This window comes from Lissotriton helveticus, chromosome 11 (assembly GCF_964261635.1).
Source record: "Lissotriton helveticus chromosome 11, aLisHel1.1, whole genome shotgun sequence".
Classification (NCBI taxonomy): domain Eukaryota; kingdom Metazoa; phylum Chordata; class Amphibia; order Caudata; family Salamandridae; genus Lissotriton; species Lissotriton helveticus.
Genome location: NC_136072.1, coordinates 41,509,295 through 41,531,204, shown reverse-complemented (window position 1 = coordinate 41,531,204; position 21,910 = coordinate 41,509,295). Strand labels below are relative to the sequence as shown.

Here is a 21,910-nt window from a genome sequence, read left to right as displayed (position 1 = left end):
CCAGCTGAAACTAAGTGGGGCAGCCTTTTGAGGGAAATGGCTTTGGCAGAGGGGGACAATGAGCAAGGTTGGTTCTTGTTTAAATTCAGGGCGCCCAGATTTTTTAAACGAGTATGTTTAAAGGTTTTGAAAACCGCCTTGTCACCATGGTATAAATTGAGGCGAATGTGGGGTTTGGGGTATTTTTCTAATAAAGCCCCAATATGGTACTCTCCAGGGACCCCGGAGTGCTTGAATGACAGCTTAGCGATTCCATTAAAGGAGGTGGGACTGCGGACATGGTCAGAATTGGTGGATTCAGAGGGTCTACTTCCCTGGGAATATTTATTGGCCAAGATTGGTCCCACATTTTCAAGATTCAAATACATCCAATTGAGATCATGGTATGAGGCAGAAGAGGGTGAGATCAAAGGGAATTGGGATCTTGAACAGCTTTATTTTAGATCCGCATCCATGGAAAAAAAAAAAATTCTTATTGGTATCCAAGGCTGCTGGAGGCAGAAGATAGAGAGATCCCGTCTTAATCAGCTGGGTGGAACTCCCTCCCCCAAGCTTGCCCTGTAGAAGAAAGATTTAAATCTTCTCTTAAACTATTATACAAATATATAAAGCCAGCGAGATTAAAAAGGAATCATTTTTTTGTGTTAAATAGGCTTTATTTTACCCCGGCCAGAATTGCGAAGTTTGTACCAATTCCGAGTCTAAAATGCCCCAGATGTAAAACTGATAAAGCTGATGATCTCCACATGTTTTTTGAGTGTTCGAAACTAACTGTATATTGGAAGAATGTGAGGGAAATATTGATTACTATTTTCGGCATAGATCTGGAAATGGATATTAACTTGGTTATTTTTGGTATGAACGACTCTATAGCTGAGGTGCTCTCTCAGATAGACAAAGGCCTATTATTGTATCTGATAATCTAAGCCAGGAGAGAAATCTGTTTAAGGTGGAAAGATTCGATCCCCCCAATAGGGAAAATTTGGTAAAAGCTATTCTGAACATCGCCCTTATGGAGCAGGGAGATAGGTCAGGAACACAGGCTAACATCTGGTCTTCCCTTTTGGGCTGGGGTCGGCGCCTACATCTGATAAATTTCTAGTCTAAAGGTGGTGGTTTCCCGGTCCAATGATTTCACCTGACCTCAACCACGTGAGGAAGCCCTGGGGCGTGGATCTATGCAGTGAGTCGAAGGGCGCCCAGATCTATTATAGACGGCTTGCTAAACCTGCTCAGATCCAAGGTGAGATGAGGACAAAAAAAATAAAAATAATAATAAAAAAGCCATGATATGGACATTACATTACATAACACCTGCTGACTAACCGATAGCTATAATAATCCAAAACTATGTGAATATGAAAAAGAGATCATTAGACAACTAAGTAATGCTGCTCACTACAAAACCCCATTTTACAATCCAGTATATAAGTTACAGGATGAACTCTGTTAGATCACTGACAGATTTATATGCATGTTACGGGAAACAGCATTTACAACGCTGTCATTACATCATGCTACTTTTACAGCGCAGTCGTTACAACGACTGCGTTGTTAGTATGCGATGCATTTACATCGCAATTCATTACATCGACTTGCACTAGGGGGTGTTGAGGTATTGGAAATGAATTCCAACACCTTCCCTACTGTGGCACAAACTGGAGTAGGAATCATAATTAATACTATTCCTAAATCCAGTGCGCCCCCTAGTGCAAGCCATTGTAATGGCTTGCGATGTAAATGCATTGCGTACTAACAACGCGGTCATTGTAACGACTGCGCTGTAACGACTGCATTGTAAAAGCACGCGATGTAATACATTGCGATGTAATGAGCCATATTCGCAGGCTACATTAGTGCAAATGTACTGAATAGATATGAATAGATCACACACTATAACACCGAATAGACCTGAATAGACCACACCCTCTAAGCCCGGGCATTTAAACTCTTCCCAAAGAACCTTCAAGAACCATCTGGTACGTCCATTATTTCAGGCTGTGGTTCTGTTTTTGAAACTCAATTTGAATTTGTAGATTGCTCCATCAAACTGTAGGTCCCTAAAATTGACCCTTACGTGAAAGATGCTACGGATGGATTTTTTAAACTGTGTTCCTCCTCTTGTGAGGTTAGTTGCAAGAGGTCTAGAAGGGCTCTGGGATTAAATAGCAGCAGCCCCATTTCTTATCTCTAAGTCACAAGAAGTGGTATCAAGGCAGTCTTTTGTTCTGCCATCTGTTCCTGCCTCATCCCTAAATTAGACTCGCTAAGTGATTGTTGAAAGTTCACCTGCCTTCCTGGACCCAGAGGCTAGTCTATTTTCTTCTGGCAGGCATGTCTGTTAATTCTAGCTAAAACTGTGATTTGCCCTCTAGAGGTGTGATGAGTGGAGGAACTAGTTTTAAGACAGTTCTGGCTGAGGTAGAACAATGTACATTTTTATAAAGATACCTTCCACTAAAGTTACTGCAAATCTGATTTCACAATTAGACCATGGTTTGAAACTAAGGGGACTACAACCTTGAATCATTTGCTAGCATTGTCATAGTCAGAGAAATTATAATTTGAAGCATACCTAGGCTTGTTCTTGGGGAATGCATCCTACATCTACACAGTGGAAAAAGTATTTAGGTCTTCAGTTATAGAAAGGTCAGCTATTTCAAATAGGTAGTGTGCCATTTTAAGAAACTGTTCTATGCACACTTCCCTACCCCCTCCACGTGAGCTTACAATGCATACTTTAGGAGTGAAGCATATGTACCTTCTTGGTACCTCTGCAGTGCTTTCAAAATGCAGCCCAACCAAAGCACAGTGGCAGTCCCGGCAGCCATATGTTTACGTCATGTATGTTGATGGTATAAATATTGACTGCGACCCACATACAACATTTGACTTCCATGCCACTGGTGCAGTTTCTTAGCATATACATGGCAATAAATGTAAATAGACCAATTAGCTGAAACCAATTTTACCAATGTCATTTTGGAGCCTGAGCACTCACACTCCACTGTCACACTGAATAGCAGTGTCACAACAGGATCCAGAAAAGGTGAAGTATCAGGGGTTGCCATGCAGACAAGGGGAGATGTCCTCCGCTTCGCTGCAGGAATCAAATCAGCACAAGTGACTAATTGTATGGAATGCACCAAAAGCAGTTTGTCAGACCTGTCATCCTTAGGGTGTTCTTCCCCCAAACGTTTAGATTTTCACCTCCATGCTTGGTTGATTCCTGTTGCTGGCCTTAGGACTCTGAGGCATGTTACCACTGCTGTCCAGTGCTAAAGTGCATGTACTTCTTCCCTAATCATGTGTGTAATTCGTGAGTACATGATTGGCATATTTAATTTACCTGTAAGTCCCTTGTAAAGTGGTATTCCATATACCTAAGGCCTGTAAGTTAAATGCTCCTACTGGGCCTTCCGCACTTATTGTGCCTCCCACATAAGTAAGTCTTCAACCCTGTCTCAGCCCAGCCATTGCAGGGCCTGTGTGTGCAGTTTACAGCCACATTGACTTGGCATTTAGAACTATTTGCCAAGCCTTAAACTCCAATTTTACTACATATAAACAGCTCCTAAAGTAGGCCCTAGGTAGCCCTAAGGGCAAGGTGCTATGTATGTGAAACTTAGGTACTTTATGTTTCGCATGTCCTGGTAGTGACAATCAGCTAAACTAGTTTTTCACTACTGTGAGGCCTACTCCTCTCATGAGTTAGTTTTGGGAATGCTACTTCATGTTTTATATCTTTGGAATGGTAATGATAAATTCTCCTTACTGGTGAAGTTGGATTTTACATTGCTGTTTTAGAAATGCCACTTTTATAAACTTGGACATTTTTTCTGCACTTACTGCTCTGTGTGCCTTGCAGGTTGTCTCCAATACACGTCTGGGTTGGGTGTCAGCTACACATTGTGCATTCCCTCTAGCCAGCCACAAACACAGGAAGGATAGGTGTGTTTCAGTACCCATCTACATATATCTCCATTCTGATGGCCCTGCCTGGGCAGTATGGAAGAGAGGGCTAACACTTTACTGAATAGTTTCCTTTCCACCACACAAAGAGACGATTTACCTCCATAGATAGCCTGACAGACAGGGCTGCATTAAACGGAGAACCTGTGCACTTTTAGAAGCTGCTTTGAAGTCACCCCGACATCAAAGGCACTTTTGTGTAAAAGTACAGGGTCTTTGACCCCTAAAATCAGCCACTACTGCACTTGTAACTAAAGCTCTGCCAGAAAAACTGCTGTGCTGCTTAAAGGACCCAACTGGACTGTTGATCTGGAAAGCCTGCTTTTCTGCTTGGTATCCTGCGATTTCTGACTTTGCTGATGAGTGCTGGACTCTGCCTTATCTCCAAGTGTGCTCCAAAGACTTGATGGCTTTCCTCCTGTTGTTTGAGACTCATCGATATCAAAGTCTCTAGTCTTGCTCCTTTGCCTGGTTCCTGGAAGTGGCCCAGGTACTTGCAACATGGACTTTGATGCATCCCCTGCCTGTGTGTAGCAGAAGTGGCTTTTCAACCCGGTTGCAGGAGTAAACTTGGTGCATCGCATCAGAAACTGCCTTTTGCCTCCCTAGATTGACCCATTCTGACAGTGTATCACTGCCACTGCAGCCTGAAGAGATTGACACATACCCTGAACTGCATGAAAAAACTCTCTGCATCGCTCAATGGCTCTCGACTCCAGCAACCATTCACAGAATGAACGCATCGCCATCAGCGCATAGAGAAAATCCAGGCATCCTCGACTTGCGGGACCTAAATCGATTAATCTCACTACACATCTCGCTATTGCAACCAGGAAAGGTACTTTGTTCTCCAGGGCTGCATGGGCCTTTTAGTCAGCCTACGCTATTTTGTGGTTGGCCCAAACTTTGATTTTTCTCTGTGGCCTCATGTAACCCCAAAAAAGCTATTTGCTTCCAGGTGCGATTTTTCGACTTACTCTTTTGAAATTCAATATCTTCTATACATCTTATTTTTGTAATTGTGGTCTGTTTTGTTCACAGTATAGCAATTTATTATTCTAAACTTGTGGGGAGTCTTTCTTTTGTGCTGAATTCAGTGTGTTACTGTGTGTGTGTTGCTCAAGTACTTGACATATTGCCTCTTTAGATAAGCCTGACTGCTCTATGCCAAGCTACCAGAGGATGATCACAGGCTATCAGTAGTGTGTACTTACTTAGCCTACTCTGACTAGAGTGGTGGTTCCTGCCTGCCTGGCCAGAGCGCATACCTCAGCCAACCAGGAATCTCAGTTCTAACAAAGGTGTAGACATTTTTTTTCTAAATCAAATACACATGTGCCTTTGTCCTTGACCTAAGTTCGACACCCAAGTGCATATAGCCTAATTATATAGGAAATATTCTGGCAAATCTGTCCTTGGTTCATGGGGATAGATTCACACTTACTCTTTCAATTTTCCACTATATGTCCTTCCTTTGTGATTCACCACACTTCCCAGGAATAAGCAGTGATTAAAAACACAAGCCTCTCTCTGTCAATCCTCATCCTGCATTTTCTCAGCATGCAATACAAAACATGTAACATTAAGGTAGAAACTCATAGTAGCCAGGGGTAACTATAAATGTGCATTTAAGATGTCGAAAGTGCACATTAAATCGTTGTGAATATCCACAAAGTTGGAATACTGTGGCTTGGCACTGATACCCTATAAATGTTTGTCATTTTTTTCAAAGGGCACTGAACCTCCTATTCCCTGACAACACACATTTTCCTAATCCTTTTTTAAAGGTACTATAGAGGAATACTCAAAAATCCTGAATTGGTGTAAAAAATCTTGAGAATCATAAGCTATGTTGCATTTTAAAAGAGCTGGTGCATCCATCTTTAGTTTACAAAAAAACTAGTGCGCATGATTGTAATAGTCTCTAAATTAAACCTAAATGATCCAGAAAATTATTCCTTATTTGCTAATTCGCAAAGTCCGAATTCGCAAATAAGGAAGACTAAGAAATCGCTAAAAAATACCGATTTTTTACATACATTCCATTTTGAGAATTCAAAATAGCAATTCCTTAAAAATCGCTATTTAAAAATCGCAAAATGGAATTTTGATACATCTACCCCCTAGTCTTTTTGGTAGGTAGGGTTCCTCAAGGGGAGAGGGTGTTAGGGGCACACGGGGGGGTAGGGTGGAAAGGATGGATGGGGGAGCACAGGGTGGCAGGAAAAAAAAGAAAAAAATCTCTCATCTCACTGGTTATTTAAACTATGTTGTAAAGGCCGTTTGTTAAGTAGGGAATGCAAGATGAAAAAACAAAATGAAGGGGGGCCGTGATATCCAATTTATTTGTTGGAATACAAATGGCCCTAGACGACAAAGATTAATTTTTAAATATGTAGAGATGCTACCAGTACAAGTTTGTTTACTCCAAGAAACGCACCTAAGCCAAACAGGGTCAGAGAACATCTTTTCTAAACGTCCCTGGTTACAATGTTTTTGCCACTCTCAACAAATGGTGCATTGCCGAGGGGTGGCAATATTGGTCAAGAAAGGTCTGAGTTGTAAGATAAAATCAGTCTCAACAGACGAATCAGGTAGATGGATTATCGCTCAGTTGGACTTTGAAGGGGAAAAATTGACGTGTAGTTCATTTTATGGTCCTAATGTGGATGACCCCTCTTTTCTGGTTAAACTTCAGTATAACCTTATTTTAGCGTCACCTCCAATGATAGTTGGAGGTGACTTCAAAATCCGCCCTGATCCAGTTAAAGATAGGTCCAATCGCAGCCGCGCTATTGGAACTCCCTGATCTAGAAGGGTTTTGAAAAATCTCCTTCTCAACATTAACATGGTGGATGTTTGGAGAGCAAAGATGGGGGTTTTACTTTTCATAGTAAAAAATACCACCATTTAGAAAGAATAGACTATGTCTTAATCAATAAAGAAGCCCTAGATAAGATTCAAAATATCTCTATAGCACCTAGTCATCTCTTGAACCATGCCCCTTTGCTCTTTGCATTTTTCACGAGTAGTACGTGTTTACAACCAAGGTGGACTTTGAATAGAGTCTACCTGATGGACAGAGATATTATTCAGACAATAAAAGCAGCCTCTACTGAATTTTTTATTTTTAACATGGTTTCTATTTAAATAGATCAAGTTTGGGACGCATATAAAGCCACTTTGAGAGAGGTGCTGGGTACCCAAATAAGAATTAAAAATAAGAAAAATGCCCAAGAATTACAGTCCCTTGAGTCAAAAATATCGGCCATCGAAAGGGAAAGAAACCGTGTAATTCAAGAGAATCCCAGGGGCTTGGTGCAACTAGAGGAGGATCTTGAGAAGGCTAGACAAAATCTAAGTATTTATCTAGATGGAAAATGTAAGGCCCAGTGGCAAACACGGAATAAGGAGAACTTCGAATATGGGGAGAGAGCTGGAGCATTGCTGACTTGGAAAGCAAGAGTAGACCGAGCAAGAAATTATATAAATGAACTTATCATAGACAATCTGGGAACAAAATCAAGCAATTCTGAAGATATACAGGATTGTCTTCGGTTTCTATTCTCAACTCTGTATAGTGAGGAAATAACACCTTCCCCAGAAGCAATTAGCTCATGGCTTAGAGATAAGTCCATGCCGGTTTTAACTAAAACAGCTAAAGTCTCACTGGAAGCATCTATCTCAGTGGAGGAGATAAAGGCTCAAATCAAGAGGGCAAAAAATAAAAAAGCAGCTGGCCCTGCCTCCCTTCCTAATGAGATTTATAAATTTTTGGATGATGAGCTTTTGCCTATTCTCCAAATCATCTTTAACTCAGTTGATTCCACTTCCGGGGTGGTTCCAAGATCTTGGAAAGAGGCTACAATAGTTTTAATATTGAAGCCAGGGAAAAACCAGCTGTTGGCTGATTCCTACCGACCAATCCCCCTGCCGAATGCCAATTATAAAATCTTTATGGGCATCTTAGCAGGGAGGTTGGCAAAACTGGTACCAAGCCTAATAAATCCAAATCAGAAAGGTTTTATGGTGGGACGGTTTATTCAGGAGCAAACCCAAGTCTTGATCGGAAACATCGACTTGGCTGAGAGGAGGAATGACACTTTAGCAGTAGTGGCCCTGGATGCCCGCTAAGGCATTTGACCGAGTGTGCTGGAGATATCTCTGGGGGGTTTTAGAGACTGTGGGAATGGGTCCGATATTTGTGCAAACCCTAAAAAAATGTTATTCTGGGGCATCAGTGAAAATTCTGTTAAATGGCTACCTGATCCTGTGTTTTGAAATAAAGAGGGGAACAAGGCAGGGATGCCCTTTGTCCCCTCTTTTATTCAATATTTACATTGAACCCCTGGCTCAGATGATCAGGTTGGATAATAACATCAGACCATTTAAATCACAAGATTATCTGTGTAAAATAGCTCTCTACGTAGATGATGTTATTATATATACAAGCAACCCCAATATTGCCATTCCTCGGATTGAGTTATTGTTACAGGAGTTTGGTTCACTGTCAGGTTATCTTGCCAACTCAGCCAAAACAGAGATCATGTGTTGGAACACTGTATACAGGGGAGGCCCAGAAAGTGGGGAGTTTAGGTACTTGGGGATTAAAATTGTAAAAGTTCTGAAGAAAATCCCCACGCTAAATTTGGCTAAGGTTGAAAAAGATATAGAGTACCTCTTTGCAAGATGGAAAAATCTCCCGTTGTCTATTTATGATAGGGTCAATCTGGTAAAGATGACGGTCCTCCCAAACTGACGTATTTGTTTAATACCATCCCCCTCACTTTTCCACAGAAAGCTATAAATAAAATCCAGGGTAAGATTGGAAGTTTTATATGGGGTCAAAAGAGTGCAAGACTGTCATGGAAGAAGCTGAGAAGGAAGCTTCTAAAGGGCGGCTTGGCTCTACCAGATATTAACTGGTTCCTAATGGCATTTCAGTTTAAAGGTATTAGGATGTTACTTACAACACCAGCTGAAACTAAGTGGGGCAGCCTTTTGAGGGAAATGGCTTTGGCAGAGGGGGACAATGAGCAAGGTTGGTTCTTGTTTAAATTCAGGGCGCCCAGATTTTTTAAACGAGTATGTTTAAAGGTTTTGAAAACCGCCTTGTCACCATGGTATAAATTGAGGCGAATCTGGGGTTTGGGGTATTTTTCTAATAAAGCCCCAATATGGTACTCTCCAGGGACCCCGGAGTGCTTGAATGACAGCTTAGCGATTCCATTAAAGGAGGTGGGACTGCGGACATGGTCAGAATTGGTGGATTCAGAGGGTCTACTTCCCTGGGAATATTTATTGGCCAAGATTGGTCCCACATTTTCAAGATTCAAATACATCCAATTGAGATCATGGTATGAGGCAGAAGAGGGTGAGATCAAAGGGAATTGGGATCTTGAACAGCTTTTTTTAGATCCGCATCCATGGAAAAAAAAATAATTCTTATTGGTATCCAAGGCTGCTGGAGGCAGAAGATAGAGAGATCCCGTCTTAATCAGCTGGGTGGAACTCCCTCCCCCAAGCTTGCCCTGTAGAAGAAAGATTTAAATCTTCTCTTAAACTATTATACAAATATATAAAGCCAGCGAGATTAAAAAGGAATCATTTTTTTGTGTTAAATAGGCTTTATTTTACCCCGGCCAGAATTGCGAAGTTTGTACCAATTCCGAGTCTAAAATGCCCCAGATGTAAAACTGATAAAGCTGATGATCTCCACATGTTTTTTGAGTGTTCGAAACTAACTGTATATTGGAAGAATGTGAGGGAAATATTGATTACTATTTTCGGCATAGATCTGGAAATGGATATTAACTTGGTTATTTTTGGTATGAACGACTCTATAGCTGAGGTGCTCTCTCAGATAGACAAAGGCCTATTATTGTATCTGATAATCTAAGCCAGGAGAGAAATCTGTTTAAGGTGGAAAGATTCGATCCCCCCAATAGGGAAAATTTGGTAAAAGCTATTCTGAACATCGCCCTTATGGAGCAGGGAGATAGGTCAGGAACACAGGCTAACATCTGGTCTTCCCTTTTGGGCTGGGGTCGGCGCCTACATCTGATAAATTTCTAGTCTAAAGGTGGTGGTTTCCCGGTCCAATGATTTCACCTGACCTCAACCACGTGAGGAAGCCCTGGGGCGTGGATCTATGCAGTGAGTCGAAGGGCGCCCAGATCTATTATAGACGGCTTGCTAAACCTGCTCAGATCCAAGGTGAGATGAGGACAAAAAAAATAAAAATAATAATAAAAAAGCCATGATATGGACATTACATAACACCTGCTGACTAACCGATAGCTATAATAATCCAAAACTATGTGAATATGAAAAAGAGATCATTAGACAACTAAGTAATGCTGCTCATTACAAAACCCCATTTTACAATCCAGTATATAAGTTACAGGATGAACTCTGTTAGATCACTGACAGATTTATATGCATGTTACGGGAAACAGCATTTACAACGCTGTCATTACATCATGCTACTATTACAGCGCAGTCGTTACAACGACTGCGTTGTTAGTATGCGATGCATTTACATCGCAATTCATTACATCGACTTGCACTAGGGGGTGTTGAGGTATTGGAAATGAATTCCAACACCTTCCCTACTGTGGCACAAACTGGAGTAGGAATCGTAATTAATACTATTCCTAAATCCAGTGCGCCCCCTAGTGCAAGCCATTGTAATGGCTTGCGATGTAAATGCATTGCGTACTAACAACGCGGTCATTGTAACGACTGCGCTGTAACGACTGCATTGTAAAAGCACGCGATGTAATACATTGCGATGTAATGAGCCATATTCGCAGGCTACATTAGTGCAAATGTACTGAATAGATATGAATAGATCACACACTATAACACCGAATAGACCTGAATAGACCACACCCTCTAAGCCCGGGCATTTAAACTCTTCCCAAAGAACCTTCAAGAACCATCTGGTACGTCCATTATTTCAGGCTGTGGTTCTGTTTTTGAAACTCAATTTGAATTTGTAGATTGCTTCATCAAACTGTAGGTCCCTAAAATTGACCCTTACGTGAAAGATGCTACGGATGGATTTTTTAAACTGTGTTCCTCCTCTTGTGAGGTTAGTTGCAAGAGGTCTAGAAGGGCTCTGGGATTAAATAGCAGCAGCCCCATTTCTTATCTCTAAGTCACAAGAAGTGGTATCAAGGCAGTCTTTTGTTCTGCCATCTGTTCCTGCCTCATCCCTAAATTAGACTCGCTAAGTGATTGTTGAAAGTTCACCTGCCTTCCTGGACCCAGAGGCTAGTCTATTTTCTTCTGGCAGGCATGTCTGTTAATTCTAGCTAAAACTGTGATTTGCCCTCTAGAGGTGTGATGAGTGGAGGAACTAGTTTTAAGACAGTTCTGGCTGAGGTAGAACAATGTACATTTTTATAAAGATACCTTCCACTAAAGTTACTGCAAATCTGATTTCACAATTAGACCATGGTTTGAAACTAAGGGGACTACAACCTTGAATCATTTGCTAGCATTGTCATAGTCAGAGAAATTATAATTTGAAGCATACCTAGGCTTGAACTTGGGGAAGGCATCCTACTTCTACACAGTGGAAAAAGTATTTAGGTCTTCAGTTATAGAAAGGTCAGCTATTTCAAATAGGTAGTGTGCCATTTTAAGAAACTGTTCTATGCACACTTCCCTACCCCCTCCACGTGAGCTTACAATGCATACTTTAGGAGTGAAGCATATGTACCTTCTTGGTACCTCTGCAGTGCTTTCAAAATGCAGCCCAACCAAAGCACAGTGGCAGTCCCGGCAGCCATATGTTTACGTCATGTATGTTGATGGTATAAATATTGACTGCGACCCACATACAACATTTGACTTCCATGCCACTGGTGCAGTTTCTTAGCATATACATGGCAATAAATGTAAATAGACCAATTAGCTGAAACCAATTTTACCAATGTCATTTTGGAGCCTGAGCACTCACACTCCACTGTCACACTGAATAGCAGTGTCACAACAGGATCCAGAAAAGGTGAAGTATCAGGGGTTGCCATGCAGACAAGGGGAGATGTCCTCCGCTTCGCTGCAGGAATCAAATCAGCACGTGACTAATTGTATGGAATGCACCAAAAGCAGTTTGTCAGACCTGTCATCCTTAGGGTGTTCTTCCCCCAAACTTTTAGATTTTCACCTCCATGCTTGGTTGATTCCTGTTGCTGGCCTTAGGACTCTGAGGCATGTTACCACTGCTGTCCAGTGCTAAAGTGCATGTACTTCTTCCCTAATCATGTGTGTAATTCGTGAGTACATGATTGGCATATTTAATTTACCTGTAAGTCCCTTGTAAAGTGGTATTCCATATACCTAAGGCCTGTAAGTTAAATGCTCCTACTGGGCCTTCCGCACTTATTGTGCCTCCCACATAAGTAAGTCTTCAACCCTGTCTCAGCCCAGCCATTGCAGGGCCTGTGTGTGCAGTTTACAGCCACATTGACTTGGCATTTAGAACTATTTGCCAAGCCTTAAACTCCAATTTTACTACATATAAACAGCTCCTAAAGTAGGCCCTAGGTAGCCCTAAGGGCAAGGTGCTATGTATGTGAAACTTAGGTACTTTATGTTTCGCATGTCCTGGTAGTGACAATCAGCTAAACTAGTTTTTCACTACTGTGAGGCCTACTCCTCTCATGAGTTAGTTTTGGGAATGCTACTTCATGTTTTATATCTTTGGAATGGTAATGATAAATTCTCCTTACTGGTGAAGTTGGATTTTACATTGCTGTTTTAGAAATGCCACTTTTATAAACTTGGACATTTTTTCTGCACTTACTGCTCTGTGTGCCTTGCAGGTTGTCTCCAATACACGTCTGGGTTGGGTGTCAGCTACACATTGTGCATTCCCTCTAGCCAGCCACAAACACAGGAAGGATAGGTGTGTTTCAGTACCCATCTACATATATCTCCATTCTGATGGCCCTGCCTGGGCAGTATGGAAGAGAGGGCTAACACTTTACTGAATAGTTTCCTTTCCACCACACAAAGAGACGATTTACCTCCATAGATAGCCTGACAGACAGGGCTGCATTAAACGGAGAACCTGTGCACTTTTAGAAGCTGCTTTGAAGTCACCCCGACATCAAAGGTACTTTTGTGTAAAAGTACAGGGTCTTTGACCCCTAAAATCAGCCACTACTGCACTTGTAACTAAAGCTCTGCCAGAAAAACTGCTGTGCTGCTTAAAGGACCCAACTGGACTGTTGATCTGGAAAGCCTGCTTTTCTGCTTGGTATCCTGCGATTTCTGACTTTGCTGATGAGTGCTGGACTCTGCCTTATCTCCAAGTGTGCTCCAAAGACTTGATGGCTTTCCTCCTGTTGTTTGAGACTCATCGATATCAAAGTCTCTAGTCTTGCTCCTTTGCCTGGTTCCTGGAAGTGGCCCAGGTACTTGCAACATGGACTTTGATGCATCCCCTGCCTGTGTGTAGCAGAAGTGGCTTTTCAACCCGGTTGCAGGAGTAAACTTGGTGCATCGCATCAGAAACTGCCTTTTGCCTCCCTAGATTGACCCATTCCGACAGTGTATCACTGCCACTGCAGCCTGAAGAGATTGACACATACCCTGAACTGCATGAAAAAACTCTCTGCATCGCTCAATGGCTCTCGACTCCAGCAACCATTCACAGAATGAACGCATCGCCATCAGCGCATAGAGAAAATCCAGGCATCCTCGACTTGCGGGACCTAAATCGATTAATCTCACTACACATCTCGCTATTGCAACCAGGAAAGGTACTTTGTTCTCCAGGGCTGCATGGGCCTTTTAGTCAGCCTACGCTATTTTGTGGTTGGCCCAAACTTTGATTTTTCTCTGTGGCCTCATGTAACCCCAAAAAAGCTATTTGCTTCCAGGTGCGATTTTTCGACTTACTCTTTTGAAATTCAATATCTTCTATACATCTTATTTTTGTAATTGTGGTCTGTTTTGTTCACAGTATAGCAATTTATTATTCTAAACTTGTGGGGAGTCTTTCTTTTGTGCTGAATTCAGTGTGTTACTGTGTGTGTGTTGCTCAAGTACTTGACATATTGCCTCTTTAGATAAGCCTGACTGCTCTATGCCAAGCTACCAGAGGATGATCACAGGCTATCAGTAGTGTGTACTTACTTAGCCTACTCTGACTAGAGTGGTGGTTCCTGCCTGCCTGGCCAGAGCGCATACCTCAGCCAACCAGGAATCTCAGTTCTAACAAAGGTGTAGACATTTTTTTTCTAAATCAAATACACATGTGCCTTTGTCCTTGACCTAAGTTCGACACCCAAGTGCATATAGCCTAATTATATAGGAAATATTCTGGCAAATCTGTCCTTGGTTCATGGGGATAGATTCACACTTACTCTTTCAATGTTCAACTATATGTCCTTCCTTTGTGATTCACCACACTTCCCAGGAATAAGCAGTGATTAAAAACACAAGCCTCTCTCTGTCAATCCTCATCCTGCATTTTCTCAGCATGCAATACAAAACATGTAACATTAAGGTAGAAACTCATAGTAGCCAGGGGTAACTATAAATGTGCATTTAAGATGTCGAAAGTGCACATTAAATCGTTGTGAATATCCACAAAGTTGGAATACTGTGGCTTGGCACTGATACCCTATAAATGTTTGTCATTTTTTTTCAAAGGGCACTGAACCTCCTATTCCCTGACAACACACATTTTCCTAATCCTTTTTTAAAGGTACTATAGAGGAATACTCAAAAATCCTGAATTGGTGTAAAAAATCTTGAGAATCATAAGCTATGTTGCATTTTAAAAGAGCTGGTGCATCCATCTTTAGTTTACAAAAAAACTAGTGCGCATGATTGTAATAGTCTCTAAATTAAACCTAAATGATCCAGAAAATGGCCAGGTACAATTAGGAATTCAGAACATTTTAGACATTTATTAAATGAATATATCCAATTGATCCATATACAAACCTTCTTGAGAGGTGAGGAACTCTACCATGTGTTGCACCTCATCTTGGATTCGGTTCCCCATGCTCTTCTGCCTATTGCCCAGGCTGCGCAGAATGATTGTACTTGCACGTCTCTGCTGCCTCCAAGTGTGACCAGTGGCAGAGACAACACCTGTAGATACTTGAAATTATTAATGGGGACATTTCTGCATGGCTGTCAATTGTAATGTCAAGGGTCAATGGATTTATTAGGAAGAGGACCAGACAAGCACAATGCAATGAATGAATGGCTGATCTGTAATACAGTTCATGCTTGAGCATGTTATTCACTCTACCAGCCTTCGGAATTACAACGGCCTTCATCCACCCACTTGCTGGCTCTTCCCCACATCCATTGAATCTGCTTAGGTGGGAAATGTTTCTCCTACTTAGCAGCCATATGTTGGAATTATTTTTTGGGGGGGGGGAATCAAAAATGTGGATGATACCTTTAATTCAAATATGCAAACGTTGCACTATGTAAACTTGTTAATGTAATGTGACATTCTTTGATTATCCCTTTTTTGGTAAAAAGAAACTGAATCTTCAGAACTGAATCTACATCAATTTCTGCTTTGAGCTTTCCCGCCTTCGTCAACGACTGGAACAGGACTGCACTATTCAGCCACCCAGTATTGTCAAACCTCAACTCAAATCCAGCTTGCACAGTAGACGACTCATCGACAACCACCTTTTCCCCAGAAAAATGTCCCAGTACGAAGGTAACTCTTTGACGAGGACCTACCTGGGCTTAGTACCTGACCCTTGCTCGATGAATCCCGGTCTAGCATGGCCAGTTATACGCAGTTGGCACTTTGTGCTCTTTGGCATGAAAATTGAATTCAAACTTTAAAAATCCATGTTGGTTACACTTACTGGATTTTTTCCATTTTGGTGTGATTTTGCCCATTATAATTCTGTGTTTTTATCATTTGGAGTGTAACGTATGTTATGTTATGTCATGTCATGATATGTTATGTTTTGTTTTGTTATGTCATATTATGCTATGTTGTGATTTCGACTTTTGAACTGTTTTGGTACTTCTAAATGCTTCACACATTTTCTTTTTCAGTTAAGTCTGTCTGCTCTGGTTTAAGTAAGAACACAGTATCCTTCCCACTGTCCAGCCACTCCCCTGGGAGGGAACCCTAAATTGTCCCAACATTTTCGTTAGAATACTTAAGGGCTTACCTGTAGGTGGGTCCCTAGATTTGTTGAGGGGTTTGATTTAGCTCCATCTCCACTTCAACTTTGACCGTCTGGTCATCCTGGTCGAGTTGTTCTGACTGTGCCAGACAGATTGCATCATCCTCTGCTTTGGGACTGAGACTGCAATTGAGAAGACTCTGTCTGCTCCTGATCTCGTCATCTTGCAACCTGTGGCACCATCAGTGTTCGTGCTTCATACAGGTTCCGTCCTTGGCCTGTGGACATCTATAGACATCCAGAGGAATCTCCCTTGGAGTGAAGGAGTCACTCCCCTGCATTCACAGTCACCGTAACAAGATCGACCAGTCTACCAAACCCAGGCTTCCCCGGATTCCAAAATGCTCAGCAACACAGGCGGTGGTACTGCATTTCCTTGAGGCCTGAGTTGTCCTCTCATCGAGTTGAGGCCAGAATCCCTTGAACCGAACTCCTGTGCACTGTGTCTTTGTATTGCTTCATCACGCAGTAACTGCATTGGTTACCTTGACCGACTTGTATCAACAGAGTCGGATGAACCAAAAAGGTTCTGTTGATGAGTCTGTCCCTGCTATAACTGACCAGTGCCAATAAGTTTGTTGGACAGATGGACTCAGTCGTTTTCAGCATCTTGGTGGCTTGGGCTGAGCTACAGAGTTGGTGTACCCGTACTTGAAGCCTCTTAATTAACTGACCTGCTGCACTGAACTTGAGTGACCTTCATCTCCCGTGCCTCCTGGACGTCCAGGTGTGTAATAGACTCGGACCCATCTGCTTTCTGGTACTGTTCCAAAAGAACCGATGTTTGGCTTCCAACAGATTCTTTCATCCATCTTCAACAGTGGCCTTGTCCTGCATTCCTCGATTGTGCTCCACAGTGGTTGTAGGTAATCCTGATTTGTCTGGTATCCACGGGTGGGGTAGCTCTCCAACCTTCTGTCTTCCATGGGGTGTCCTCAGGGTCCACTAGGAAGGGACCTTCTTCTTTAACATTGCAACTGCGACTTAACCAGTTACTTGAGTCGGCGATCGTGTTCCCACTCTGCACACTGCCTACTTTGGGTCCCTGGTTACTTACCTCGTGTGGTTCCTTGGGTCCCCGGCACTTCTACGTCTTCTGGGTATAGTCTTGACTTGAGTCGTGGTTCGCATATCACTATTTTGGAATATGGTTTGGTCTCCCCCTGGAGACCACTGTGTAATTGTGCTTCTTACCTGTTTTATTGCAAAGTATTGTGTGCATTGTGTATATCTCTCGGAAGGAGATATCTGTATGTGTTAGTGATTGTCTTACGATAACTACATATTTTTTATAAATACACTGTGTGGTTCTTTTCCACTTAATCTATATCAATAAGATTATGTATTGGTAAAACACGCTGCTTTACACTCCTGGACTAAGCCTCCACAGCTAAAACTTAGAGAGCTTTCTAAGGGTGTCTAAGACCACTAGAATAACCAAAAGGGTTGTCTGGATTAATGCAGGGTGCCCACTTACATAAGTGTGCACCATCTACCAAGCCAGCTTCTCACAGGATACATGGGATATATGTGCTCAGTTCAAATAATAATCCAGTTTCTCACATTTTTTTAAGCTGTTCGTATGGATTCTATTGTCGTAGACCTCGTAGTATAAATGTATTAAAGTTGAAACACCAGTTACACAGCCCAGAAATGGGTCCTCTCCAGGGGCCAGATGTAGGAGCCCTAATACCGGTCGGAAACGGCCGATTTCGTCCGTTTCCGACCGGTATTAGGGTTTTCAGATGTAGGAGTATGCTTTACAGAATCGGTATTTTACCGAATCTGTATTTACAGATTCGGTAAAATTACCGAATCGGTAAATACAGACTCGGTAAAAATACCGATTCTGTAAAAGCACATGTAGGTAGCACATCTTTGAGTGCCGCAGGCCTTTCAGATTCGGTATTTTACCACCCAATCCAATTGGGTGTTAAAATACCGAATCCAGGTGTGCATGCACATGTGTGCATGCACACCTAGCCATGTGACAGACAGACATGCCCTTAGGGCATGTCTGTGTGCCACATGGTGCACATGCCTATTTTTGGGGTGCCAGAGGGTGTCAAAGTGACACCCCCTGCACCCTTGCAAAATTCGGTATTTACTGATTCTGTAATTACAGAATCGGTATTGCCCATTGATTCCTATGGGCTTCAAGGCCCATAGGAATCAATGGGCAATACCGATTCGGTATTTACAGATTCGGTAAATACCGAATCTTAAAGATTCGGTATTTACAGAATCTGTAATACCTACATCTCCCCCCTTCATATTTACCACTTCTTAAATACTGAATCGGTAAAATTCGGTATTTAAGAAGTGGTAAATAAGAATTACCTACATCGGGCCCCAGGTCTCCTCACTTCAGCACCTGTCTCCTCCAAGTCCTGTCTAGTGGAACATGGAACACAGAGCATGTGCTTGGAATGGAAGAGACTTACAAAGGTAAACACAAAATGAAACAATATAAAGCTTACAGCATACATAACAAAATATATAATAAAATATATACACAATAAATACTAGAATGCTAACAAAAAGATACAACATGAATTTGTGTGAACGCTAGGGGGAGCAAGTTCCAGATAGCCTGAATAGAAAACGAGCATGCCCTCATTTTTTTTTGTAAAGTATTTTTTATTGTTTTTCAAAACACGCAAACCCCCTTTTACATGACACAATTTCAAAAGGGGGCACATTTCTTGTTACATGGCATGAATAGTCACTGTCCGCCTTCGGGCTAGTATTCGTATCCTATTCAGCTCTACATTAAGCTATCAATCCTCCTCTCCTTCTGTCAATATCATCATCAGTGTAGACATGCAATATCACCCCACAGCACATTGGTCTCCAAGCATGGTGCCCCCCACATATTCTTGCCCCTCCCTCCCCCTTCCCCCTAACCCTTCCTCCGGTGTGCTCCATGTAATTTAAGGAAGGATAACCAATCCTCAACATTGTGCTAGGGTGTGCCGGTCTCCAATTACATTTGGGCTGTCCTCACACACGCGCTGTCTCCACTCCTACTCCTTTACCCCCGTAGTTTGCCCCAGCCTATCTATACTCTGGGCGCCCCAACATTTTCCTGAGGAGCCTCCAGGGAGTCAGTATCTGAGTCCGGCTCTGGGAGCTTCAGCAAAGTCACCAATGCCTGTGTAGTTTCCATCGCATTTTTGTTGTTTGCTCTCTTGACCTGCACCTGACCATACTCTCAATAGCCGCCCAGTTCTCGAATTCCACCTCCCATCGCGCCACGCTAGGCCCCTGCTGGGATTTCCATTGCCTTGTTAGTTCTCGTTTGGCCAACAATAGCCCCAAATCAATAAATTTGCTTGTGATCTTAGTTCGTGCTGTATGCAGAAACCAGTGCAGTATGCATGCTGTCAACAACAGGGAGGGACATTGGGGGGGACAATATTTATAGGGGTCCAGTGTGCGTGTCCCATCAATCTATAAAACAAAAAGATGCACACAGTTCCCCTGGAGTGGGGTAATATCGTAGTACGGTATGCTGTCTTCCTCTCTGCATGAGGTGCAAAGGCGTTAATGTACCTAAGTGAAACAGGGAAAGGTATCCCTTGTCGGAACTAGGGATGCCTCACACAACAGGCTGGTTTAACGGCTGTTGTCATGTCACCAGCTAGTCGTATCGTGTCATCATCGGCTTCCTGCTCCAACGTCAAGCCGGCGCTGCAATGCCTGACGGGTAGCACGAAGTGCTACACTTTTGTGGAGATCTTTTGTTCCTTGCCGGTGAATGAGTGGGTGTGAGGGCCCTAGTGTGTGAAGTAGTGAGCGTGAGTGAAGTGAGTTAAAAAAGGTTGGTGTGGTCTACTCCCTTGTCTTTATTCGTGTAGTTCACCACCTTATTAAAACGAGAGGGGCAATGGGACTACAGTAGCTAAGAAAAGTTAGTCCTGTTCAACCCTCATTTGTGAACAGGTCAACATGTTTCATGCCCTATTGGCAATTCTTCAGGACCAACAAAGTGCTCATAAACTTAGTGATGTGCCCCGCATAAGGCTGAGGCATATGAAGGATACAACCTGGTCGGTTGCCGAATCCAGCCAAAGGGGGGGTTTCTGCGTCATAAGGATACCCCTCACTGGTGGTCGTTAATGCCCCAAGGCTGCTCCCGTGGGGTCTGCGTGTTTTGGCAGTTATCTCATAGGAGCGGGCGGGTGACCTCTTCACCTAATCCCACGTTCCAGCTGCTTTACGCGATACATCGCGCTGGAACGTGGGATTAGGTGAAGAGGTCACCCGCCCGCTCCTATGAGATAACTGCCAAAACACGCAGACCCCACGGGAGCAGCCTTGGGGCATTAACGACCGCCAGTGAGGGGTATCCTTATGACGCAGAAACCCCCCCTTTGGCTGGATTCGGCAACCGACCAGGTTGTATCCTTCATATGCCTCAGCCTTATGCGGGGCACATCACTAAGTTTATGAGCACTTTGTTGGTCCTGAAGAATTGCCAATAGAGCATGAAACATTTTGACCTGTTCACAAATGAGGGTTGAACGGGACTAACTTTTCTTAGCTACTGTAGTCCCATTGCCCCTCTCGTTTTAATAAGGTGGTGAACTACACGAATAAAGACAAGGGAGTAGACCACACCAACCTTTTTTAACTCACTTCACTCACGCTCACTACTTCACACACTAGGGCCCTCACACCCACTCATTCACCGGCAAGGAACAAAAGATCTCCACAAAAGTGTAGCACTTCGTGCTACCCGTCAGGCATTGCAGCGCCGGCTTGACGTTGGAGCAGGAAGCCGATGATGACACGATACGACTAGCTGGTGACATGACAACAGCCGTTAAACCAGCCTGTTGTGTGAGGCATCCCTAGTTCCGACAAGGGATACCTTTCCCTGTTTCACTTAGGTACATTAACGCCTTTGCACCTCATGCAGAGAGGAAGACAGCATACCGTACTACGATATTACCCCACTCCAGGGGAACTGTGTGCATCTTTTTGTTTTATACATCTTTTTGTTTTACAGTATGCATGCTCCCATGTCGGGCTCTATCTGCCTATCCGTTGCTCCACACAGAACCCTGACCACCTCTTCCCAATATGTTCCCAGCTGCGGGCAACTCCACATCATGTGTTGGAAGTCTGCTGCATTCGTGTGACACCTGGGGCAGCATGCCGAGTCCACATGGAAATATTTAGTTATCGCTCTGGGGTTAGATATACCCTGTGAAGAATGTAAAAATGGATGAGATGGAATCTGTTATTCCACATGCCTTTCCATGCCCTTTCAACTTTTTTTTCCCCCGGTCGTTTCAGGCATATCCTTACCCAGGTCCACCTTTCACGCAACCGATTCAATGGCTGCAATCCCTCTTCCACCATTCGCCTACACAGGCATGTGACTGCCTTTACCGTCCCCGCTGCCATTACAACATATTGACATGTCAAGGATGTCTGTGGTCCCGATAGTCCTTCCCCCCAGTATTTCTGAATCGCAGATAACAGAGTGGCATGTAGCAAAAAATCACCCCTAGGCAAACCGTATCTTTCTTGTAGTGCCTGAAAAGGCAAGAGGGCCCCCTCCCCATACAGGTCCCCGATTATTTGCAACCCCAGATCTTCCCACTCTGCTAGTGCTGACCAGTCCCCTCCATGCGGGAGGGCCGTGCACATGCCTAGGGGTATCTCCGGTGCGTATGGACGAATGACGCCACCCCTACGCTTGTATCGATTCCAGCATGCTCTAAGTGTTTTCTCCT

The 21,910-nt window shown here is 43.1% G+C and overlaps 1 protein-coding gene across 1 annotated transcript in view; it reads right to left on the bottom strand.

Moving 5' to 3' along the window:
* Positions 1-21,910, bottom strand: part of LOC144791172 (cytochrome P450 2J2-like) — a 309,092-nt gene that overhangs the window by 204,738 nt on the left and 82,444 nt on the right. Inside the window, exon 2 of the mRNA XM_078665822.1 lies at positions 14,941-15,090. Coding sequence (XP_078521948.1) covers positions 14,941-15,090 — 150 coding nt within the window. The remainder of the gene's footprint in view (positions 1-14,940; positions 15,091-21,910) is intronic.